Raw genomic sequence first — 21875 nt, forward strand, 5'->3', positions numbered from 1 at the left:
AAATGGCCCAGATTTGGCCTGTAGATAGACTCTAAGTAGCTCCCCTGTCCTTTGACTGAGCACCACTTTTTGTTTTGGTTTTGTTTTGGGGGGGGTTGTTTTTGATTTTTTGTTTTATTTTTTTTTAATTTTTATTTATTTATTTATTTATTTATTTATTTTGAGACAGGGTTTCTCTATGTAGCCCTGGTTGTCCTGGAACTGACTTTGTAGTGCTGGCTTCAGACTCAGGGAGAGACTTTCTGCCTTGGCCTCCTGAGAGATGGAATTAAAGATGTGCACTACCACCTGGCCTTAGATAATCTTATAATTCCCCTGCTCCAGCCAAGAATGAGTAGATTAGGTTTGGTTTTTTTTTTATTTTGTTTTTTTTTTTTTAAACAAAGATTCCGGTAAAAAAAAAAAATGGAAATCAGGGCTTGGATAGGGCATGGTGTCTCACAAATTTAATCCAGAAGTTTGTAGAATGAGGCAGGAGGAATACTGTGAATTCTAGGACAGTTTAGCACAGGGTGAGACCCTGTCTCATTTTCTCCCCTCAAAAGAGAAAGATTAAGATTTGGGCATTCAGGTTATACATCTATGTTAATAGTGTCATCTTATTTGGAAAAAGTTTCAGTGTTGACAATTTCCTAACTCAATTATTTCTTCTATATTTTTTGTTTAGAATTCTAAATGTTCTCAGATGAGTGTAATGGCACATAATAATCCCAGAATTCGGGAGGTGGAGGCAGGAGGATCAGGAGTTCAAGACCAACCTGGGTTACACGAGACTCTGTCTCAAAAAACCAAAATAACAATGAACAAACTTTCCCTTTTCTCTAACATTCGCCATTTATATCAGTGTGGGATATGGATTTTAATTCATATTTTAATCAACTTATAATCTACTGTTAAAATTCATTTTGAATTATTATTTTAATTGTATGGTTTTTTAGTTTTTTTGTTTTTTTGTTTGTTTTTTTTTTGGTTTTAAAAGATTTATTTGTATGTGAGTACACTGTTGCTGTCTTCAGCTACACCAGAAGAGGGCATCAGATCCCATTACAGATGGTTGTGAACTACCATGTGGCTGCTGGGATTTGAACTCAGGACCTCTGGAAGAGCAATCAGAGTTCTTAACCGGAGCCACCTCTCAGCCCATGATTTTTATAGTTAAGTATCTGTATTATGCACATGCTCTACACCTATATTTCTCTCTGAGTATGTCTCTCTCTGACTCTTTCACTATCACATATATCTGGTTAGGATCCTTAAAATAGTTCAGGGTAGAATCTGGATGTGGTAGTACATATCTATAGCCCTACCTACTCAAAATACCAAGATAGTTGAATTGCTTGAGTACACAAGTTCAAGACCAGCCTGATCAACATAATAGCGATACACCATCTTAAAAAAAAAAAAGAAAAGAAAAGAAAAAAGAAAAGAAAAGAAGCCAGAAAGGTTCGTCAGTTAAGCACACTGGCTGCTCTTGTAGAGGACTCAGGTTCAATTCCTAGTATCCACTCAGTGTCTCACAACTGTATGGTACTCTAGTTCTAGGGGATTCAGTGTCCTCCAAAACCACAAACCTACATTCAGGCAAAATATCCATACACATAAAAAAATGATAATAATAAAAACTTTTTAAAATCCATGGTAAAGGGATAGTAAATGATTCACACGTGATGTAGAGGAGGGTGGTAGAGGTGGGAAGGAGATGGATTCCAGAGCTATTTGAGAGTTGGGAATGGAGACTTCTGCCTGTAAGCCCAGTTCTTGAGAAGTAGAGACAGGAGGACCAGGGGTTTAAAGTCATCCTTGGCCACATAACAAGTGAAACCTCATGCCAAACAAACAAGCAAACAAAGGCCAAACAAACAATTACAAAAGACAACCTGTATCTATTTTGGAATTTTACAAACCAAAATTAAAAAGAGCCATAGGGTTTGGGACTAGAGCTCAGTAGCAGAGCACCCATTTAGAGGCTATGAAGCTCTATGTTTAGGGCACTGGGTTTTATCCCTACCACCAAAGCTGTATCATTTTCTTGCAGTTCATCTACAAAAGAGACGAGGGTGTGCTTGGGAACTTCGCTAAGACCTTGCATTGTTGCTCTGCATACATTCTATACCAGCCTTTCTCTCCCAGATGGCTGAGCGAGGCCACATCAGCTTTCACCACAAGACCAGATGCCTGTTGCTTCCAAATTCTGAAGCCCGCAATGCCTAGTTTCTGATTGTTCCTCAACAAGACTTGAAGCTTGGAAAAGGAACTTGTTTCCTAAACACTTTTCTGTGTAGGAAGTAACTTTCACATCTGAGTTTCATCTGAGACTTTCACAGGCAGAATTTACTGGAGTCAAACAATTGTAGGTTTGAATTCTGGCTCTCCCACTTCATTCGTCTCATCTGCAAGATGGGGAGAATACTACTCTCCAGCACTTGGCTCTTAAAGAAAGGTAGACACCATTATCTCTAATCTTCCTAAGTAATGAAAGGATTACTTAATTTCATTTTATGAACAAGAAAATCAAGGGTCAGGGACGTGAGGTACTTGGCAGGTCCCAGTGAGTAAATACCTATTCCAGGAAGGCATCCCTTTGTATTTCCACATGCTCATAAAAGTTCCTGCTGCATAGTATGACTTTCACAAATACAAATTAATGGATTCGACATCACTGGCTTAAAAGAGTGCTCAGTTTCCTTTTGCCCCATGGTATGTCTGGGCTAAGGACATTAGGAAGGCTGGGTGGTGCCGAGACCAAAAGCCTGATCAGTTATTTACTCTTTACAGAGATGTCCCTCGGGTCGAAAAGCAAAATGAGGAACAGCAAACTTACCAACCTTACTTTTATTCATTCTCTCCTGTCCAGCTCTATGACGTTACATTATTATTATTATTATTATTATTATTATTATTATTATTAGTAGTAGTAGTAGTAGTAGTAGTAGTAGTAGTAGTAGTATTGAGTTTTTGAAATGGAGTTTAGTTAGTTCTGGCTATCCTGGAACTAGCTCTGTAGACCAGGATAGCCTTGGACTCACAGAAATTTACCTACCTTTGCCTCCTGAGTACTGGGATTAAAGGTGTATGCCACCAAGTCTGCCCATAATTTTTGAGACAAGAACTCACTGAGTAGCCTGCCTCTGCCTCCCTAGTGCTGGGATTAAATGCATGTGCCACCACTGCCCGGCCATTAGTAATAATATTATTATTACTTTGTGAGACAGGATCTTACTATGTAGCTCAGGCTGGTCTCAAACTCAAAAGAAACAAAAATGTAAACATTTTGGTTTTTTGTAGCAGTAGTTGCTACAAAAGTGAATACACACATTATGCTAAGTGTTTATACAGTTACAATGTATACAGAACAGTTGAAAGCCTTCATTAAAATGCTGATGGCCAATGACACTGGGATAAAAATAATGTATTTTTTACTCTATGTGGGACTGAAGCTTATTAAAATCCACATTCTCTAGGGAGTGAGGAGCTTCCTGCTTTCCTTTAAAAACAAAAACCTCAGAGTCCAGTAAATTTTCACTCAGCAGCAGACACGCAGAATGGGAGAGGGTGACGGGGAGGAAGGGGGCGGAGATTCCTCGAAATCACCGCCTTCCGTGGTTCACACTGAAAAGACCTGGGAGAAGAAGCAAAGGACATTGGGGAGGAGCTGACAACCAGCTTGGGAGCTAGGGTGTGTGCGTGCGCGTGCGCGAGCGTGTGTGAGCGTGCAAGGGTGCGTATTAGTCCAGGCTCACTACATATGGACACTAGCTCCTCTTCCGGTATGTCTGGAGACTGCGCATGCGCATCGCTGGCCTTTAAACGTGCACCGCCGGTCCATCCGGTAAAAGGATCCGGCAATCAGATTACAATTTTGTTCCTCCGCCAATTAGATGAACTATTTTCTCTCAGCCTGAAAAATGTTTCTAACTAACCACTCTCAAATAGGGGGCATATACAATCCGATTTCTCTCGTTCATCACAGGATGAAGGCTTCCTAGGGTTTTTTTCCGACTCAAAGTAAACGAAACTCGGAGAGACACCTTGCGGAGGGATCTGGTTTGTTGTGGTGAGGTACAGAGGTGGGGGGGAGGAGACGCTGACAAACCAAGATGGCGGTGGCAGCGATGAAACCTGCGGCGACTGGCACTTACCTGTAGTAGTGAAGGCTTCAATAGTTGGGAGGCAGCGGTAGGGTTTGGAAGAAACGGAACAAGACTAAGAACCGGTAATCGGAATCTCAGCCTGAGACTTTTAGAGCACGGCACCCGCCCCCCAAGCCCTTGACGGGCGGTGGCCGTCCTGCTTAGGGCCTAGACTCTGAGAAGTGCATCGGTTTCAGACAGCGGCGGCGCCATGAGTCCTTAAGGGCGGCCTGAGCCCTCCGGATCTCTGGCCCAGCCCTCGGGCCCACCATGGAGCTGGGGTCCGACGATTTCCTACCGCCGCCGGAGTGTCCGGTGTTCGAGCCTAGCTGGGCCGAGTTCCGAGACCCTCTAGGCTACATCGCGAAAATCAGACCCATCGCCGAGAAGTCCGGCATTTGCAAGATCCGCCCACCCGCGGTAAGGCCGGGAGCTGATGGTCGCCAGCGGCGAGCTTGTGGGTGGATCCGGGTAGCCAGTGGTGAAGTCCCGGGCGGAGGGCAGCAGGTGTGGGAATATGGGATGGCTGGTATTTTGTGGATGCCTCGCGAAGCGGAGAAAGGGTGCTGGGGTCAGGGGTCCCCTCGTTTTGTGGCATACAAGTGACCTGGGGTCTGAGACCCACTCCCACCCTGCTCTTGATTCGTTATACAGATGCTTAGTGGGCTGGGGAGAGTTCGCAGGAAGGCACAGAGAAGCCCATCTTTTAGTTTGTATCACCCTGGTCTAGGCTGTTATAAAGTAACGATTACTGTTACTATTCCCTTTAAGGAAAGCTGTGTGGTGTAGTGGAAAGATCACGTCTTGAAAGGGAGTCGGACCTGAGTTTAAAACTACTTAGAAGGTTAGCAGCTGTATGACCTTGGGCATGTAAAGTAATCCCTGAGCCTATGAATTGTGTGCTAGGAATAATTAGATTAAACCAGGTAACATAGTACACTCTAGTAAGTGGTAATTACTGTGACTGTGAAGGTGCTTGATGTGGTCATTGGTTTGCTTCTATGTGTGTTGACTCATGTTTACTCACACGCTGTCAGGCCAATTCATCTCTGATAATATCCTGGCCTGATGGACCAGTCAGGAAATCTTTCTCACAGGGAGTGCTCTTTCTGGCTCCTCAGAAATGGGTTTAAGGAATTGTTCCGTTTTCTAGTTGAAGGCAATGTCAGAACCTTCACGTACATGGTCCCCACAGCCTTCCTATGGAGTAGTTTAGACCAGATAGCTTGGTATACCCCTCTCAGAAGATTTCTATTCTACCTCTGGCTCAGAATGTAGATGATCCTATAAGATAAGGCTTTCTTGGGTCCCCACAAACAATAGTGGAGATAATGGAAATCTTCCCTTGGTTCCCAAATGTTCAGCAAAAAGGACCGTATCATTGTTTCTAGTCCTGACTAGACCAGGAGAAGTTTTTCAACGGCTGGGACAGACTGTTGCCTTGCAGACACACTGGGGGAGAAACAATGTTTAGTAGCCACCTGGGATTCCTGGGCTGATTTGAATTTGTCTGCAATAATGTATCTTCGGGGGAGTGATTGAAGATGTGGAAGCCATATTCCCACTTGTGGAGAGTACCTTTGGTCTTCTTATCCAATTCAGTGCTTTTGTTGCCCTTCCATAGGCTGGCTTTAGACGGATCCTCTAATTCCTAGAGTCTAGAGTTCTTGTTGGAGCCTGGTCACAGATGTCTGAAGATGTGTTTCTGTTGTCAGAGAGTCACAACTATTAGGGACAGGCCAGGAATGCCAGCAAGGCCAGCAGAAAGGTTGAACTCCTGGATGGCCTTAAGGAAATATTCCTTTAAATGGTCATGAGAAGCCTATCTGACTTGGGGATAATTGAGGTTTGAATTTCCCTTCTTCTCCCTTGGGATTTTGGGCAGGTTGGCCTTATATAGGTGCTCTTACCTTGCCTTGGGGAACCAAGATGGAAGGAATAACAAGCACATGGCGCACTCAAGTGCATGCCTGCGCGTAAGTGAATGCATGTGAGCAAGAAGTGGAGGGAGATGTGTGTGTGTCCATCCAGCCTCAGAGGACTATTCTTTTCTCTACCCCAGTAGCATGATTCTCTCCAGTCCAAGAGACCTTACTCTTGTTTTTGTTGTTCATGAGTTTTGTGTGAGTACACACACTCTTAAACCACCTTTAGGCCCTAAAGCCGTTGGCTTTCTTCTGTTCGGAACTTGAATTACTCACCTAAGTGATACTTAGGCCAAGGGTGCAAACCTGTGTGTGAATAGGTATTGGAGTTTGTCTTAGAGGGTTTGCATTTCAGAACGTGTGGCTGCTTGCTACACTTGGCATAGATGGGTGGAGGACAGAGTAATAATGGGGGCATCACACAACTTCCTAAATTAGATAGTCATCCTGTTTGTCACCACATTCATTCTAAATGCCATCATTTTGAGCAATATGGTACTGAGATGAGAGGTTTGTTGGACCTTCCCCATCTACTGTTGCACCTATAGCTCCTGCCTTAGAATTTCAGTTCTGCAATCCTGTCAGGTGCTTGATGTTGCATTGATTGTTTAGAACTTGGCTGAGCAGGGAAAAAGGGTGCCTAGAGTTTTGGGTTTGAGCACCTTTCTGTCTGGGTTATCTGTGCTGAGGGGAGTATTGTCTGATGGGAGATAATAGGTTATGGAAGGAGAGCTTCACTGGGCTTAAATTTTTGCCTAAATTTTTCCCCCTTCTTCTGTCAGCCTCAAGTGCTCTTTGTCTGTTATGGGTTGGGGTAGTACAAAGAACCAGCAATTGGAGAACATGGGTTCTAGTGTTGGCTCTGCTGCTAACTAGCATGTGATATTCTGTCCTAGTCTTACTTTTCACATTTGTAGAATGAAGACATTGATCTAAGTTATTCTAGGGTCTTTTTTTTTTTTTTTTTTTTTTTTTTTTTTTTTTTTAAAACCATTTCTTAAGCACCAAATTCCAGGGAAGAGAGAGGACTCTGGGGAAGTGTTCATGAGGCTGTTGGGAAGGAGAGTCTTGTAGCTCTCTTTTGGGTAGGACAGAAAAAGCTTGGCAGGGTAAAGCTTTCCCTGTTTTCATTAATTATTTTCCTGGCTTCCAATCCATAAATTCTTATATTCTTTGCCACCACTTTTGTGCTTCCCACTCACTCCCAGACTTACTTCCCTGCCTCTTGCTGCAGGCAAGTATATGAGAGAGGACCCACAGGAAGCCTTTCTGACCTGGGGCATGAGTAAGAGATGTAGATTCATGTTCCTTGGTCTTCCCTGCAGTGTCTTCTATGAGCCTTTAACATTGACAGCCTAAAGCGTTAATCCCTGCAGAACCACAGCTGAGCTACCCTGCATGTGTATTCACTGGTGGGGTCAAATTTAGAGAGCAAATGGCTTGTGAGGAAGCCAGGGCAAGAATTCATGTGCCCGCCTTACAGATGAGAAAACCGATTCAGAATGGTAAGATCTCATAGCTAATAAGTAGTAGAGCTACAACATGAATCTACTTCTCCTGACTCCAGGTCCAGGTCCTGTGTGGTTGCCAGAACTCTAGGCTGTGTGTCTTGCCTAGAGAAGTGTGACAATGGGTATGAGGAGGGTTTGAGGTTAACTGTTTTGAGCTTTTTATATTTCTCAAAATCTTAGCACAGTACTGTTGGGAAAGACTTAGAAGTTTACCAGGGCATGTACATGAAGCCTTGCATATGGGCCTGAGGGACTTTTATGCCCTATTAAGCCTTGGGGAGAGTTAGGAGTGGGTCCTTTTGGATGTTTCCCAGGTTGGTAGGTCTAAGGTGGCTAGAAGTTTTAGGAGGTATTAATGGAGCATGGAGCTGCTTTTGATACTGTGTGATCTTGCATTCAAGTGGGATAACCCAAGTTCCTTTCCCCTTTTTTATTCTCCTAGGACTGGCAGCCACCCTTTGCTGTGGAAGTGGACAACTTCAGGTTTACCCCCCGAATCCAGAGGTTGAATGAGCTGGAGGTGAGATTAGCAGCTGGTGATGGGGTTTGGAGACAGGATAAGCGTGCCCTTCTGAGCTCCAGATAATAAGGGCAGGAATTCACTTTTTTTGATTTGATAGCCCAAAGGCTGGGGATGCTCTTTTCCCAGTAAAACTTTACTTAAGATTTTTCCCTATCAGTATCTGCCTTACCTGGATCAGCAAAAGGTAGCTATGTGGCTGGCTGAGACCTTTCTTCCTTACCAGCTCAGTGTGGCTTCATATATCTAATTTATCCATGGCTTTGTGCTTCTTACCTTCCTTCTTTGATACTTGGTAGAGTGGGTGGTGAGGTACATGAGCACAAGAACTGGTCTTTGTAGAGACTGGAATGGTTAGAGACATGGGCAGGGGTCAGGTTGAGAGTGTCCTGGGATGATGAGAGTTGAGTATCCAAAAGCTGGTTTTAGGTACAGTTCTAGAATTTTTCATGGAAGATACAAGTTGAAAGCATGTTCCCTTCCCACTAATTAATTAATTCACATTAATATGTTCCTTTGAGCCTTATTAAATATTCTAGTAGAGTACTGGGCTCAACTGAATACCAGTACCCTAAGAGTGTGTGTGTGTGTGTGTGTGTGTGTGTGTGTGTGTGTGTGTGTGTGTGTGTGTGTGTGTATGCTTGGCATGCGGCGTGTGATGTGAGTGTGTGGGGGGGATAGGGTAGGTATGTGGGCGTATATGGAGCATAGAATAGGTCTGTGGTTGGTACAGCTGTGGGCAGGTATTACTTAGCACTGAACAAGGGCAGGTCTTATAGAGATTTCATGCTAGTTAATGAGGGGAGGAAGGAGCAGGGATTAGGCCAAGTTTAGGAAGGTAAGGGGTTCAGATGGAAGGTGTTTTTTGCCCCTTAAGGATTTTCACAGCCAAGAAGCTTTGGTTCATTTCTTACCCTGAGTAGACCTTAATTCTTCTCAACTAAGACTCAAAAGAACTGACCTACAACTAACCTGGTTCTCTGGAAAAGGGCCTGGGACTCAAGTGATAAAAGTTATAGACTTAGGACCTTTGGGAACCCTTCTTAGCCAGTGAGATTTCAGGCAAGCATGGACAGCCTTGCTTTCATCCATGGACATCTTTCATCCATATCAGGTCTTGAGTTAGCCAGTATGTCATTTTAGTTCTTCAAGCCATTCTCATAATTCAGCCACCACGAAATATTTTCTGTGGTATAAAAGGAGATGAATATGTTCTTTTGGAGTCCTATGTAGAACTTAGATATAATTCTGAAGTTTCCAGATGGTCCTCACTACTCTTCTTAATTAAGTCCAAATCTCTGGGGTAAGTGTACTATTTTCCTTTTCCTATTGTTTGTTTTCTGAGACAGTGTCTCATGAACCCAGGCTGGCCTCAAATCTCCTATGTAATAGAGGCTAGACTTGAACTCATTTTCCTGCCTCTACTTTTCAAATGCTGAGATTATGGATGTGAGCTACCATACCTGGCACTTATTTTTTAATAAAAATATGGGGATGTAGTGATTAGTGCTCATTTGTTCAAGTGCAGCACAACAGAACTAGTAGAGAGAAAGCAGAGCTTAGAGGTAGTTGGGGCTTGTTATGGGAATTAACTCTTTTGACCCTCTTTTTTCCTCTGTACAAGATATAATATATAGACAAGCTTGTCACAAGAATGAGAGGAAAGAAGTATAAAAACTGTAATGAGAGAAAAATGGGGACCAGTGCAGAGCTCATTTCACTGGGAGAAGTCTATTTTGTTCCCTTTCTCTTCCCCTAAGTTTAAGCCAGAAGATGGGTCACTGTGAAGTGTTGGGGGGAGGGGTGGGGTGGGATGGAGTATTGATGGTAATGGATGGGTGGTGGTAGGGGGTGGTGGCCGGTGTTTTTGAGCCATTTCTCCTTTAGGCCCAGACAAGAGTGAAACTGAACTATTTGGACCAGATTGCCAAATTCTGGGAGATCCAGGGCTCATCCTTAAAGATTCCCAATGTAGAACGGCGGATCTTGGACCTCTATAGCCTCAGCAAAGTAAGAACAGGTTTTTCTCAAATCTTCAATAAACCCATGCTACTCTAGGACCCCTTTTCCTTTGGATACTGTGTCTCCCGGCTGTATTGGAAGGGTAGACTGACAGCAAATCAGCGTGATTTGCTACCTCTTGCAGCAGTTTGACATTCGGAGAAGGGGTAGCTCCTGGTGACGTGAGACGCTGCAGCTGTCTTCCTTACCCTTCCTGTAGGGCCTGCTTCTGCATAGTCAAATACACAGTGCATCATGTCTCTTCCTGCTCTTCCTTTCAGATTGTGGTGGAAGAAGGTGGTTATGAAACTATCTGCAAGGATCGTCGATGGGCCCGTGTGGCCCAGCGCCTCAACTATCCACCTGGCAAAAACATTGGTTCCTTGCTACGATCTCACTATGAACGAATTGTTTATCCCTATGAAATGTACCAGTCTGGAGCCAACCTTGTGGTAAGGATGCCAGGCTGTTGTTTCTTTTTATTTTTTAATTTATTTTTACTTAGGGTCTTAATGTGTAGCGGACTGGCCTAGAAGTTACCATATAGTTAGCCCACTGACTGTGTAGCTCAGACTAGACTTAAAAATCCTTTTTGGTGGGGAGTCTGGATGTGACTTTGTTATTTGGAATTTGTTATTTATTTGTTATTCAGTTCCCCCGTGAGGATTTCCTGTTGTCTTAGATTCTCTTTTATTTTCTTTTGAGTCAGAGTCCTCGTATTGCCCTGGTTGGACTCAAACTTTGTAGGCAGGAACAAGCTCGGACTCTTGATCCTCCTGCTTCCACCTTCCAGGTCACTGAGATTAGAGGCATGTACTACCATGCTGAGTTGTCTATGTTAGGGAAATACTAACTGAGCTGTATCCCCAGATCTCTACCTTGAACTTTATAAATTACGTTTATTGTATGAGCATCCATGTATGTGGAGGTCAGAGGATAACCCTGCTTTTTCCACTGTGTGGGTCCCTCTGGTTGAACGGATGTTCAGGCTTGACAGCAGATAACAAGCTGGTCCCTTGGCCTTGAACCCTAATCCTCAGCTTCTTAAGTGCTGGGACTATTCTTAAGAGGACTGGTTCCATGGATTGGAGACTGGGAAAACTAGACCTTACCTTTTCCTAGTGATACTTTCTTCTGATAGTGTCTACTATCAAAGTCTTATAGTTATTTATCTGTAGAACCCTGGGTTCAGTCACTAGCATATGCACTCCTTCCTTACCAGAGGGGGTGGGAGGAGAAAAGAAGAAAAAGCCTCATTAGTGGCAGGCAAATGACTCATTGGGTTAATGTGGTTAGCTTCCAAGCTTGATGACCTGAGTTTGACCTGGAATGCACATGGTGGAAGGAAAGAACTGACTCCCAATGATTGTCTTATGACCTTTACATGCCCACTGTGGCATGAATGCCACACATTTAACACACACACACACACATACACACACACGCACACACGCAACTAAGTAAATGTTAAGAAAAAGAAAGAAGGGAAAAAAAGAATTCCTAAAGTATGTAAGGTGTCAGCGATGAAGACCAGTTGAACTGGGACTATCGATGTTGGTCAGGGGTATGGGCCACAACTTTGTCCATTGGCCAAAGGAAGGTCTTACTTTGGGGGCTGAAGTTCTGTACCCTGGGCCTTACCATTTACTTATCTCTAGCAGTGTAACACACGCCCATTTGATAATGAGGAAAAGGACAAGGAATATAAACCCCACAGCATCCCCCTTCGACAGTCTGTGCAGCCATCCAAGTTCAACAGTTACGGACGACGGGCAAAGAGACTACAGCCAGATGTGAGTACTTTGCTTCTTGTCACTAATAGGGGCTTAGGGGTAGAAAGAATCATGCTTGCTGACTGAAGCCTTGTACAACACTGTTGCACTTTCTTTTGTGTTCTTAAGCATTAGCATGGCCTTTCTGAGCATTTTTGATCAGTTCTCTAATCAGTTGAGTTGGAGATCTGTTAGAACTATACTTTTTGTATGTCTGACCTGTGTGACTGGTTTGTTCCTTTCTTCTGTCAGTCTGCTCATAGGAAAAAAAAAAGTCCTTTTTTTTTCCTTTTCTTTTTTTAAGATAGGGTTTCTCTGTATAACTTTGGCAGTCTTTGTACTTGCTCTGTAGACCAGACTGGCCTTGAACTCAGAGATTTACCTGCCTCTGCCTCCCAAGACCTGGGATTAAAGGTATGCACCTCCCACACTCAGCAATAATGTTACTCTACTTATATAATGTTTTTAATTGAAATAAACTTAATTATATCATTTCCTACCTTCCTTTCTTCCATCCATTCCCAGTTACTTTCCCACAAACTCCTCCCATAGTTACATGGTTTAAAAGCTGATCACTCTGCATTGGACAACCGGATGAAGAGGCTTATCTGTGGGAGAAGCTAATTCTTCTCCTAGCATTCAGTATTTGTCTGTAGTTCTTTGTTTAGGGATAAGACCTCATGAAATTCCCTCCCACCTCATGTTAACATTTTCATTGATAATACTGTTGCTCTGGTCTTATTTATGCAGCTATTTTTAAAAGAGACTTTCACAGCAGACTGCTTGGTGTTCTGGCTCTTAGAATCTTTTCATTTGCCTCCATGATATTCCCTGAGCCATAGATACAAAAGCTATGATACAGATTTATTCACTGGGGCTGGGCTCCATACTATACATTGATCTCTCTGCATTATGTTCAGTTGTGATTTTCTGTGATAGTTTCCTTTTGCTGTAAGGAGAGGCTTCTTTCATAAGGGATGGTAGCTACATTTATTCAGGAAAGCTGGCTCAAACACTACTTTACTCCTTAAAATATATATTATCCCTAAGCTATAAGGTAGGAGTTAACATTTTTATTTTATATTTGGTAAAACTGGGATTTTGCTTTTAATTCCTTTTTATTTTTCTTTTAAATTCTTTAAGACCTTTTTCTTTTTAGAATTTTACAACATTTTATGTGTATGGGTGTTTATTTTCATGTATGTCTATGTACTATGTGTGTGCCTGGCACCCATGGAGCCAGAAGAGGGTGTTGGATCCCCTGGAACCCAAGTTACCCATGATTGTGAGCTGCCATGTGGGTGCTGAGAATTGAACCTGGGTCCTGGAAAAATAGCTCACAGTGCCCTTAACCATTGAGTCATCTCTCCATCCCCTAGACTTATTTTTTAATTATGTGTATACCATGTATTTTTCTGAGGAAGTACGAGCATGTGAGTGAATTACCCATAGAAGCCAGAAGGAATCTGATTCTTTGAAGCTGGAGTTACAGGTGGTTAACCGTGAGCTGCTTGCATGGGTGTTCTTAACAATTCCGGCATCTCTGTAGCTCCTGAAATTTTTAGTTATTTATTTGAAAATTTCATGTTTGTTTAAAATGTTCTTGATCATATACACCTTTCACTACCACACCCCTTACTTCCTCCTGGTTCCTTCAATTACATTTCCCAACTTCACATCTTTTTAAAATATTGTTTAAAGTTTTTTTTTCTTTTTTTTAAGATTTATTTATTCATTATTTATAAGTACACTGTAGCTGTCTTCAGATACACCAGAAGAGGGCATCGGATCTCTTTATAGATGGTTGTGAACCACCATGTGGTTGCTGGGAATTGAACTCAGGACCTCTGGAAGAGCAGTCGGGTGCTTTTAACCACTGAGCCATCTCTCCAGCCCCCTAAAGTTTTTTTTTTTAATCTTCTGAATTTAGTTTTAGTTTGTGTTGCTCATTGTACATGGGTGTGTGGTCATCCACCAGTGCATAAGGAACCTACCAATGGCCACTCCTTGCCCTGGCAGCTGTCAACTACTTATAGCTAGCTCCTCATCTAGAGAAGGGACCTTAGGAATCCCTAATTTTTTTATTGTTATTATTAGATTTGTTGTGTGGGTGTGTTGGTGTATGTATCTGTGTTTTCCCTTTGGTAAGCATATACTAGAGGACAATTTACTAGAGTTGACTCTTTTCCTTCTACCACCTAGGGATTCAGCTCAGGTTGTCAGGCTTGATGGCAAGCAAGCACTTTAGGCTGCTGAGTCATCTTGGTGCCCCTTTAAAGATAAGACTGAGGACTTACCTCTAGTCTTTGAAAAGCAGCTCTGAATTCTTGCCCTGGCCCATTTGTGCATGAGTTCTTGGCATGAACTTGGTGATATATATATTCCAAATAGTAATCTTGACTCATTTCATTTTCTACTTTCTTTGTAGCCGGAACCCACAGAGGAAGACATTGAAAAGAATCCAGAATTGAAGAAGCTACAGATATATGGAGCAGGTCCCAAGATGATGGGACTGGGCCTAATGGCCAAGGATAAGAATCTGCGGAAAAAAGGTGAGGCCCAAGATACTAGGGATGGGTTCATATGGAGGCAGGAGCCAGGACTATAAATGTCTCAGATTTAAATTTAGAACCACTTTTCTCTCCTACAGATAAAGAAGGGCCTGAGTGTCCCCCCACTGTGGTGGTAAAGGAGGAATTAGGTGGGGATGTCAAGATGGAATCAGCCTCACCCAAGACTTTCCTAGAAGGCAAGGAGGAACTGAGTCACAGCCCTGAGCCCTGCACCAAGATGACCATGAGACTACGAAGGAACCACAGCAATGCCCAGTTTGTAAGGACCCAGCCCTGACTTCCTAGAGCTCTGCTTCTCATCCCTTCAGTGAGCATTTCTCCAGCATGGCACTGGACTAGGTTGCATTAAGTAGAAAAGTAGATCTAGTGGGCCCTGCCTGCAGGCAACTTAATTAATTGGGGAAAACAAAGGCAGCTAATTTGGAACAAAAACCAAAACAGCAAACAGCTACTGTCAACTTAAAGTGCTAGGAGGAGACTCCTATTGTCCAGTGCTTCAGGATAAAGGCTAAGATCTTCATTATCTTCATTGTCATGCATGATCCAGTCTCTGCTAACCTCATTGTCCAGGACTGCCTACCTCACTTTTCAGCTATTGCTGTTCTGAACTACTTGTAGGTATATTCATATTTTTCAAGCGATATACCAGTATTTCTTTTATAATCTTACATTCCTTGCTCATATGGTTTTTCTACCTCAAAGAATTTCTCTTTGTGCTCTGCTCCAATCCAAGTACCAGCATGCTTTCAAGTTTCAGTTATTCCAAGTGTCCCCTTCAGAATGAAGTACTTCCTTGCAGTCCTCCCTCATCTCTAAGTAATACAAGTGCTGCTTCCTTCTCTGGGTATCCACAGTATTTCTTATGGTCTGCTATGGCAATTTTCAATTTGTATGAATAATCTGGAGTACTGTGTGTCCTTTGAAGGCAGATCCAGATTTTCCTCATCTCTGCCATAGAACACTGTTTATCGAATGCATAAAACTGAGGAGATTGAAGACTAATAAAGACTTCATATATGTATATATCTGGGGAATGGTACATGCATGCTACTGAACTCCAGGTCTTGAATGATTAGCCTGTTTAGGGCCATGAACACCCAGCCAGCAAACACCTCTGGCTTCTAACAGAAAACTCTCTGGAATAGGATATTGTCTGGAGGAGCCTGGTATTTGAAGACTGGGCAAGGCCTATATTTATAACCCTTTGCTTTTCTCTGGCAGATTGAGTCATATGTATGCCGAATGTGTTCCCGAGGAGATGAAGATGACAAACTCTTACTGTGTGATGGCTGTGATGACAATTACCACATCTTTTGCCTGCTGCCTCCTTTGCCTGAAATCCCGAAAGGTGTCTGGAGGTGTCCAAAGTGTGTCATGGCGGTAAGGCCTTCCCAGTCCCTGTCCACACGGGATATTTTTGCCTGCCTCTGTATAGTGTAAGGGGCCTTCTTGCTCAGTCATAGTATTACTGTGTTTTGGGACCTCAAACTCTGCAGAGCTTTGTGAAAAGGAGGAAGAGAAAATGTAATTTATGCTGCTGTCCTCTGGAAGTTCCTAGACTATCAATAGGGTATTATGATTAGATGGGCTGTGTGTATTGATGTACTATGTACTGACATGTAAGCAGATATTAAAATTGATGTTAGAAACCCTGAGTTGGGGGTTGGGGGTTTAGCTCAGTGGTAGAGCGCTTGCCTAGGAAGCGCAAGGCCCTGGGTTTGGTCCCCAGCTCCAAAAAAAAGAAAAAAAAAAAAAAAACCCTGAGTTGTAGTTGACCAGATAGGAAGGGTGACTTGGTTTGTTGGTTGGTTAGTTTGGTTTGTTTGTTTAGTTGAGATAGGGTCTCATTCTGTAGCACAGGCTAGCCTCAAAATTCCATCAGTCCTTTCTTAGCCTGCCAGAGCCTAGGATTATGGGTATGAGCCACCATGCCCCGGAGAATTAAGGGTAGTGATTAGGAATGAGCTTTAAATGATAGGATTAACTAGCTATAGATAGAGTATCTTTCTATTTATTGAATCTAGGGCTTTGGGCATGCTAAAGAAGTGCTTTCTACCACTGAGCTGTATCTCTAGGCTGTGCTTTATTTTTTTTTATTTTTTTTTTTTGGTTCTTTTTTTTCGAGCTGGGGATCGAACCCAGGCCTTAAATTCCTGGTAAGCATGAGCTAAATCCCAGCCCTGTGCTTTATTTTAATTTTTGTTTCAAATTCACTTTATGGCCCAGGTCCTCCCTCAGCCTCCCTTGTACTGTCTGTCAGTCCTGGCTAGGGAGAAAAAAAGCCTTTTTAAATGTCCTTTTGATTCTTTTTTCTGTCTTACATATAATTATCTTTAAGACACTTTAAAAAAATCTTGTTCTATAGTTTATAAAGACTTCCTATCTTCATACTTTTTTCTGTATTAAATGGATTGAAGATAGGAAGTTTTATCAAATGGATATAATGATTATTTGCTTTCCTCCTATTGTTTTTAGATTTGGTTCATGTTCCAGGTAGGGATTAGGATTTTTCAGGAACCTGCCCAATTCAGGGAAGAATTTGCCTGGGGCAGGTAGGTATAATATAGTAAGGAGGAGCAACAAAAGCAGCAGCGAGGGTCAAGTTCTTAAAATATCTGGGGTTACAGGTGGTTGTGAGCACTATATGGGTGCTGGGAAATGAACTTGGGTCTTCTGCAAGAGCACAAGTGCTGTTAACTGCTGGGCTATCTCTGCAGCCCCTGAGAGAAACAGTTTAAAGCAAAAAAGATTTTGGCTCACAGTTTTAGAGATTTCAGCTCATCATGGTGGGGAGGTGCTTAACTCACATTATGACAGCTAGAAAGCAGAGAGAGAAAGACTAAGAGTGTGAGACTGGACAAAGATACTGCCTCTAAGGGAACTCAACCTGCAACCTACTTTGTACGACTAGGCCCCACCTCCTGAAGACTATAGAACTTTCCAAAATAGCAGTACCATCTTGGGACCAAGTCTTTAATACATGAACTTTTTGGGAAGGACACTTTATATCTAAACCCTAACAACGAGCAGAAGTATGAGACAAATGTCTGTGTGGCATGAATACATGTGATAAGCTGATGTGGGGAAGGATGAAAAGGTAGAGCTGTAAAGCAAGGCTTGCCCTAGGATCCTTGAAGGCAGACTGAGGGCAGTTCTCCCTCTTACTTCTATCCCGTGTTTCAGTTCCACTTGAGATGATTTTTCTCTTTGCCTCTATTTTTATGATTTGATCTCTTTTGGGTTTCAGGAGTGTAAGCGGCCCCCTGAAGCCTTTGGCTTTGAGCAAGCTACCCGGGAATATACTCTTCAGAGCTTTGGAGAGATGGCTGACTCCTTTAAAGCAGACTACTTCAACATGCCTGTGCATGTAGGTGATGGAGGGCTGGGGTAGTGCTGCAACTAGGTTCGTAGACACTGATACTGGACCTCCCCTGAATTAATGTGGACAGGATGTCATTTACTATCCTGTTCCCCCAGATGGTACCCACAGAACTTGTAGAGAAGGAGTTCTGGCGGCTGGTGAATAGCATCGAGGAAGACGTAACTGTGGAGTATGGGGCTGACATCCATTCCAAAGAATTTGGCAGCGGTTTCCCTGTCAGTGACAGTAAGCGGCACCTAACCCCAGAGGAGGAGGTGAGTGGGTGATTCTCATGGTTATATGCAGTTATATAAACTTGGACAAGTTATTTAGTGTCTGAAAGATACTGAAATCCTTTTTTATGCCTGCCTCAAGTAGTTACTTTTAAGTGTAGATGAAGTGCTGTAGAGCAAAGAACACAGCATAGGTAGTATCTGGAATGTACATGCAAGAGATACTGTTCTAAAAATTATTCTCATACATTGCATCACAACCTCCTCCCAGCCTCCCCACCTCATGTTCCCTCTCCACCAGATCCACTCCTTTTCCATTTCCCTTCAGAAAAAGAACAGGCCTCCCAGGGATATTAACTGATCTTCTAAGCCCATTTCCTTATGTGTAATATGGGGATATTCCTACCTTGATTTCCTTTTCTGGTTTGGTTTTTAGTTGTTGTTTTTTCAAGACAGGGTTTCTTTGTGTAGTTCTGACTGTCCTTAAACTCACTTTATAGATTAGGTGGGCTCAAACTCACAGAGATCCTCTTGCCTCTGCCCCCAACTGCTTGGATTAAAGGTGTGTGCCACCACCACCCCCTGCAAATTTGTTATAAGAATTATGTGAGAAGTAAGTAAAGTGACCTAAGGAGTGCTAGGTGCTTTCATAAGTGTTCTGTAAGGAAATTGGCATGTACAGAGAGAATTGAGAGTCTAGGCTTAACCGAATGTAAAAATGCATTTGGGTTCAGATTTTTGTTTTGCTTGTTTTATTTTTGTTTTTGCCTTGTTGGGTTTTAATTTGAACTTTTGAAAAATTGGTGCATAAAAATATTAAAATTCTACATATTGGGGCTGGAGAGATGGCTGCTTTCACAGAAGACCCAAATTTGATCCAAGCATCCACATTGGGCAGCTTACTACTGGCTTTTTAACTCTATATATCAGGGGATCAACATTCTTTCTGGTCTCCATATGGGTACTTATGAGAACATATGCATACACTTATTAAAACTAAAAATTAAGGGGCTGGAGAGATGGCTCAGAGGTTAAGAGCACTGACTGCTCTTCAGAGGGCCTGAGTTCAATTCCCAGCAACCACATGGTGGCTCACAACCATCTGGAATGGGATCTGATGCCCTCTTCTGGTGTCTGAAGACAGCTACAGTGTACTCACATAAATAAAAAAAAATGATTAAAAAAATCCTAAAAATTAATCACAAATAAATTATTAGTATTTATGGGATACAAATACATAAATACATCGTGTGAACCAATGTATATCTTCTGAAACATTTTTCTTTATTGTTAAAACATTCAAAATCTTTCCATAAAGCTTTTTTTTTTTTTTTTTTTTTTTTTTTTTGGTTCTTTTTTTTTGAACTGGGATCGAACCCAGGGCCTTGCGCTTCCCCTAGGCAAGCGCTCTACCACTGAGCTAAATCCCCAACCCTCCATAAAGCTTTTTTAAATGTATAGTACATTACTTTTATATCTAGTCATCTCGCTGTGCAATAATATACGAGAATGCCCTGCTTCTGACTATAACTTAGTATTCATTCATCAATCTTTTTGTGGATTTCTCCCTTTCCTTGCACTTTCCCGCTTCTAGAAACTAACCTTTTACTTTAAATATCTAAGAAATCAACTTTTTTATATTCTACATTGGACTGAGATCACATGGTACTTGCTTTCTTGTGCCTGGGTTTTATCACTTAATGTAGTGAGCACCAGTTCCATCTGTGCTGTCATAAATAATAGGATTTTATCCTTTTTAATGGCTGAGTAACATTCCACTGTGTATATTATATATTACATTTTCTTTACTTGATAGACATCTTGGGCAGGTTTCCTTTTCTTGGCTGTTTTGTAAATAGTGCCACAGTAAAATATGGGAGTGTTCTTAAAATGCCAATTTTGTTTCTTTTTGGTTATATGACCTGTAGTAGAATTGCTACATCATATGGTAGTTTTATTTATTTATTTATTTATTTTTACATTTTTTACTATGGTTTTTAATGTCTTGTTAGGCAAATAATTTACAAATATTTATTCTGAATATTGTCTCTTTGCTGTGTGTGTGTTATTTTTGATTTTTTGTTTAACTTTTTTCAGTTTTGGCTTTTTGTTTTTTTCCCCTTTGAAACCAGGTCTTGCTATGTAGCCCTGGCCTGAGCTCCTGTTAAACTTGTATGGTAGTTTCTCTTTCTCCTCAGCCTTCTGAGTGCTGGGATTGCAAGCATGTATACCTAGCTTGCCTTTTTGTTTCCTTTGCTATGCAGAGATTTTTAGTTTGTTACAGTAACATTTATCTTTTTGTTGTTGTTTCTTGTGCCTTTGAAGTTTTGTATAATAAATTGTTGCCCATTTCAATGTTCTGTAGCATTTTCCATGTTTTATCTCATAACTAGATTCATAGTTAGGTTTTTTCTTTCTTTATCTTTTTTTCCCCCCTTTCTCTTTTCTTTTTTTTCTTTTTCTTTTTTCTTTTTTCTTTTTTTTGGAGCTGGGAACCGAACCCAGGGCCTTGTGCTTGCTAGGCAAGCGTTCTACCACTGAGCTAAATCCCCAACCCCTTCTTTTTCTTTTTCTTTTTTCTTTTTTTTTGAGACAGGATTTCTCTACATAGACCTCACTGTTCTGGAACTCACAATGTAGACCAACCAGGCTGGCTTAAATTCAGAGATCTGCCTCCTGGGTGCTGGAATTAGAGGTGTATGCCACCACCACCTAGCTATAGTTTTAAGACTTATTTAAGTTTCATCTGTTTTAGAGTTTACTTTTTTTTTTTTTTTTGTTCTTTTTTACTGAGATAGGGGCCTATTTTTTTTTTGCATATAACTACATCAATTTATGTAGCATTATTTATTAGAAAAGCTACCCTTTCCCCATTATCAGTTCTTTTATTTGTTTGTTGTATTGTTCTGGTGAGACAGGGCTTCACTTTGTATCTTTGGCTGACCTAGTCCCACTGTGTAGACTAGACTGGGCTTAAATTCACAGAGGTCTGCCTGCATCTACTTCCTGAATACTGTGATTAAGGCATATGCTGCTACGTCCCACTTTCATTTTATTTTTTTTGACAGTGGGTATGTCAGTGTAGCCCAGGCAAGCCTCAAATTTATGAATTCACCGAGATCTGTCTGCCCCTGCTACCTGAGTGCTGGGATTAAAGGCATGTACTGCCACATCCGGTTTCAATTTATTTTTTGACAAAGGGTATTTCAATGTAGCTAGGTTAGCCTCAAATTTGTGCCCTTCCTGTCTCAACTTCCCAGTTGGTAACATTAACTGGTATATAGTACTTCAAGTTCCTAGGACTTGTTGAAAACCAGTTGGCAGGGCAGGCCTTATGGTAGATATGTACGTATCCATAATCTTCCTGAAATTAAAGTGAATCGAATTAAAAATTTCTGTGTTTAATTAAAAATTAAAAATTTTTGTGGGGGAAGAAGCAGAGAAGACTCATATATTGTTTGGTATGATGCCAATATTAAGACTCCCTATATGAAAGCAAGTAACTAAGTTCTTATTGAGTGTGATCACTCAACATCTGTAATCTCAGCCTTTAATAGACTCAGGTGACTTACTATGGCATTGATGTTGGCCTAAGCTACAGAATGAGGTTTTGTTAAACCAAAAAAATGAGGCTGAGGAGATGGCTTAATCAGTAAAGTGGCTGTTCTGTAAGCACAAGGGCCCAAATTTGGATCCTTGGAACCACATAAAAGCCAGGTGTAATAGCATGTCTCTTTAGTGCTGAGGGAAGGCCGGCAGAGCCAGATTAGGCAATTGCTGAACTCAGAGGTCAATAATAGGTTCTCTCTCAATAAAATGGCATAGAGAGTGGTAGAGGAAGATACCTGA

General features: G+C 41.8%; 1 protein-coding gene across 1 annotated transcript in view; it reads left to right on the top strand.

Annotated features, from left to right (window-relative positions):
• The first annotated feature begins 4033 nt into the window (after positions 1-4033).
• The window catches only part of Kdm5c (lysine demethylase 5C), a 38668-nt gene continuing 20826 nt past the window's right edge, over positions 4034-21875 (top strand). Inside the window, 10 exon segments of the mRNA XM_032890474.1 lie at positions 4034-4550; positions 8009-8086; positions 9974-10096; positions 10369-10539; positions 11746-11880; positions 14288-14411; positions 14510-14691; positions 15654-15812; positions 17680-17799; positions 17910-18068. Of these exon segments, the coding sequence (XP_032746365.1) occupies positions 4401-4550; positions 8009-8086; positions 9974-10096; positions 10369-10539; positions 11746-11880; positions 14288-14411; positions 14510-14691; positions 15654-15812; positions 17680-17799; positions 17910-18068 (1401 nt within the window). The 5' untranslated portion in view covers positions 4034-4400.

This window comes from Rattus rattus, chromosome X (genome assembly GCF_011064425.1).
Source record: "Rattus rattus isolate New Zealand chromosome X, Rrattus_CSIRO_v1, whole genome shotgun sequence".
In the NCBI taxonomy this organism is placed as follows: Eukaryota; Metazoa; Chordata; class Mammalia; order Rodentia; family Muridae; genus Rattus; species Rattus rattus.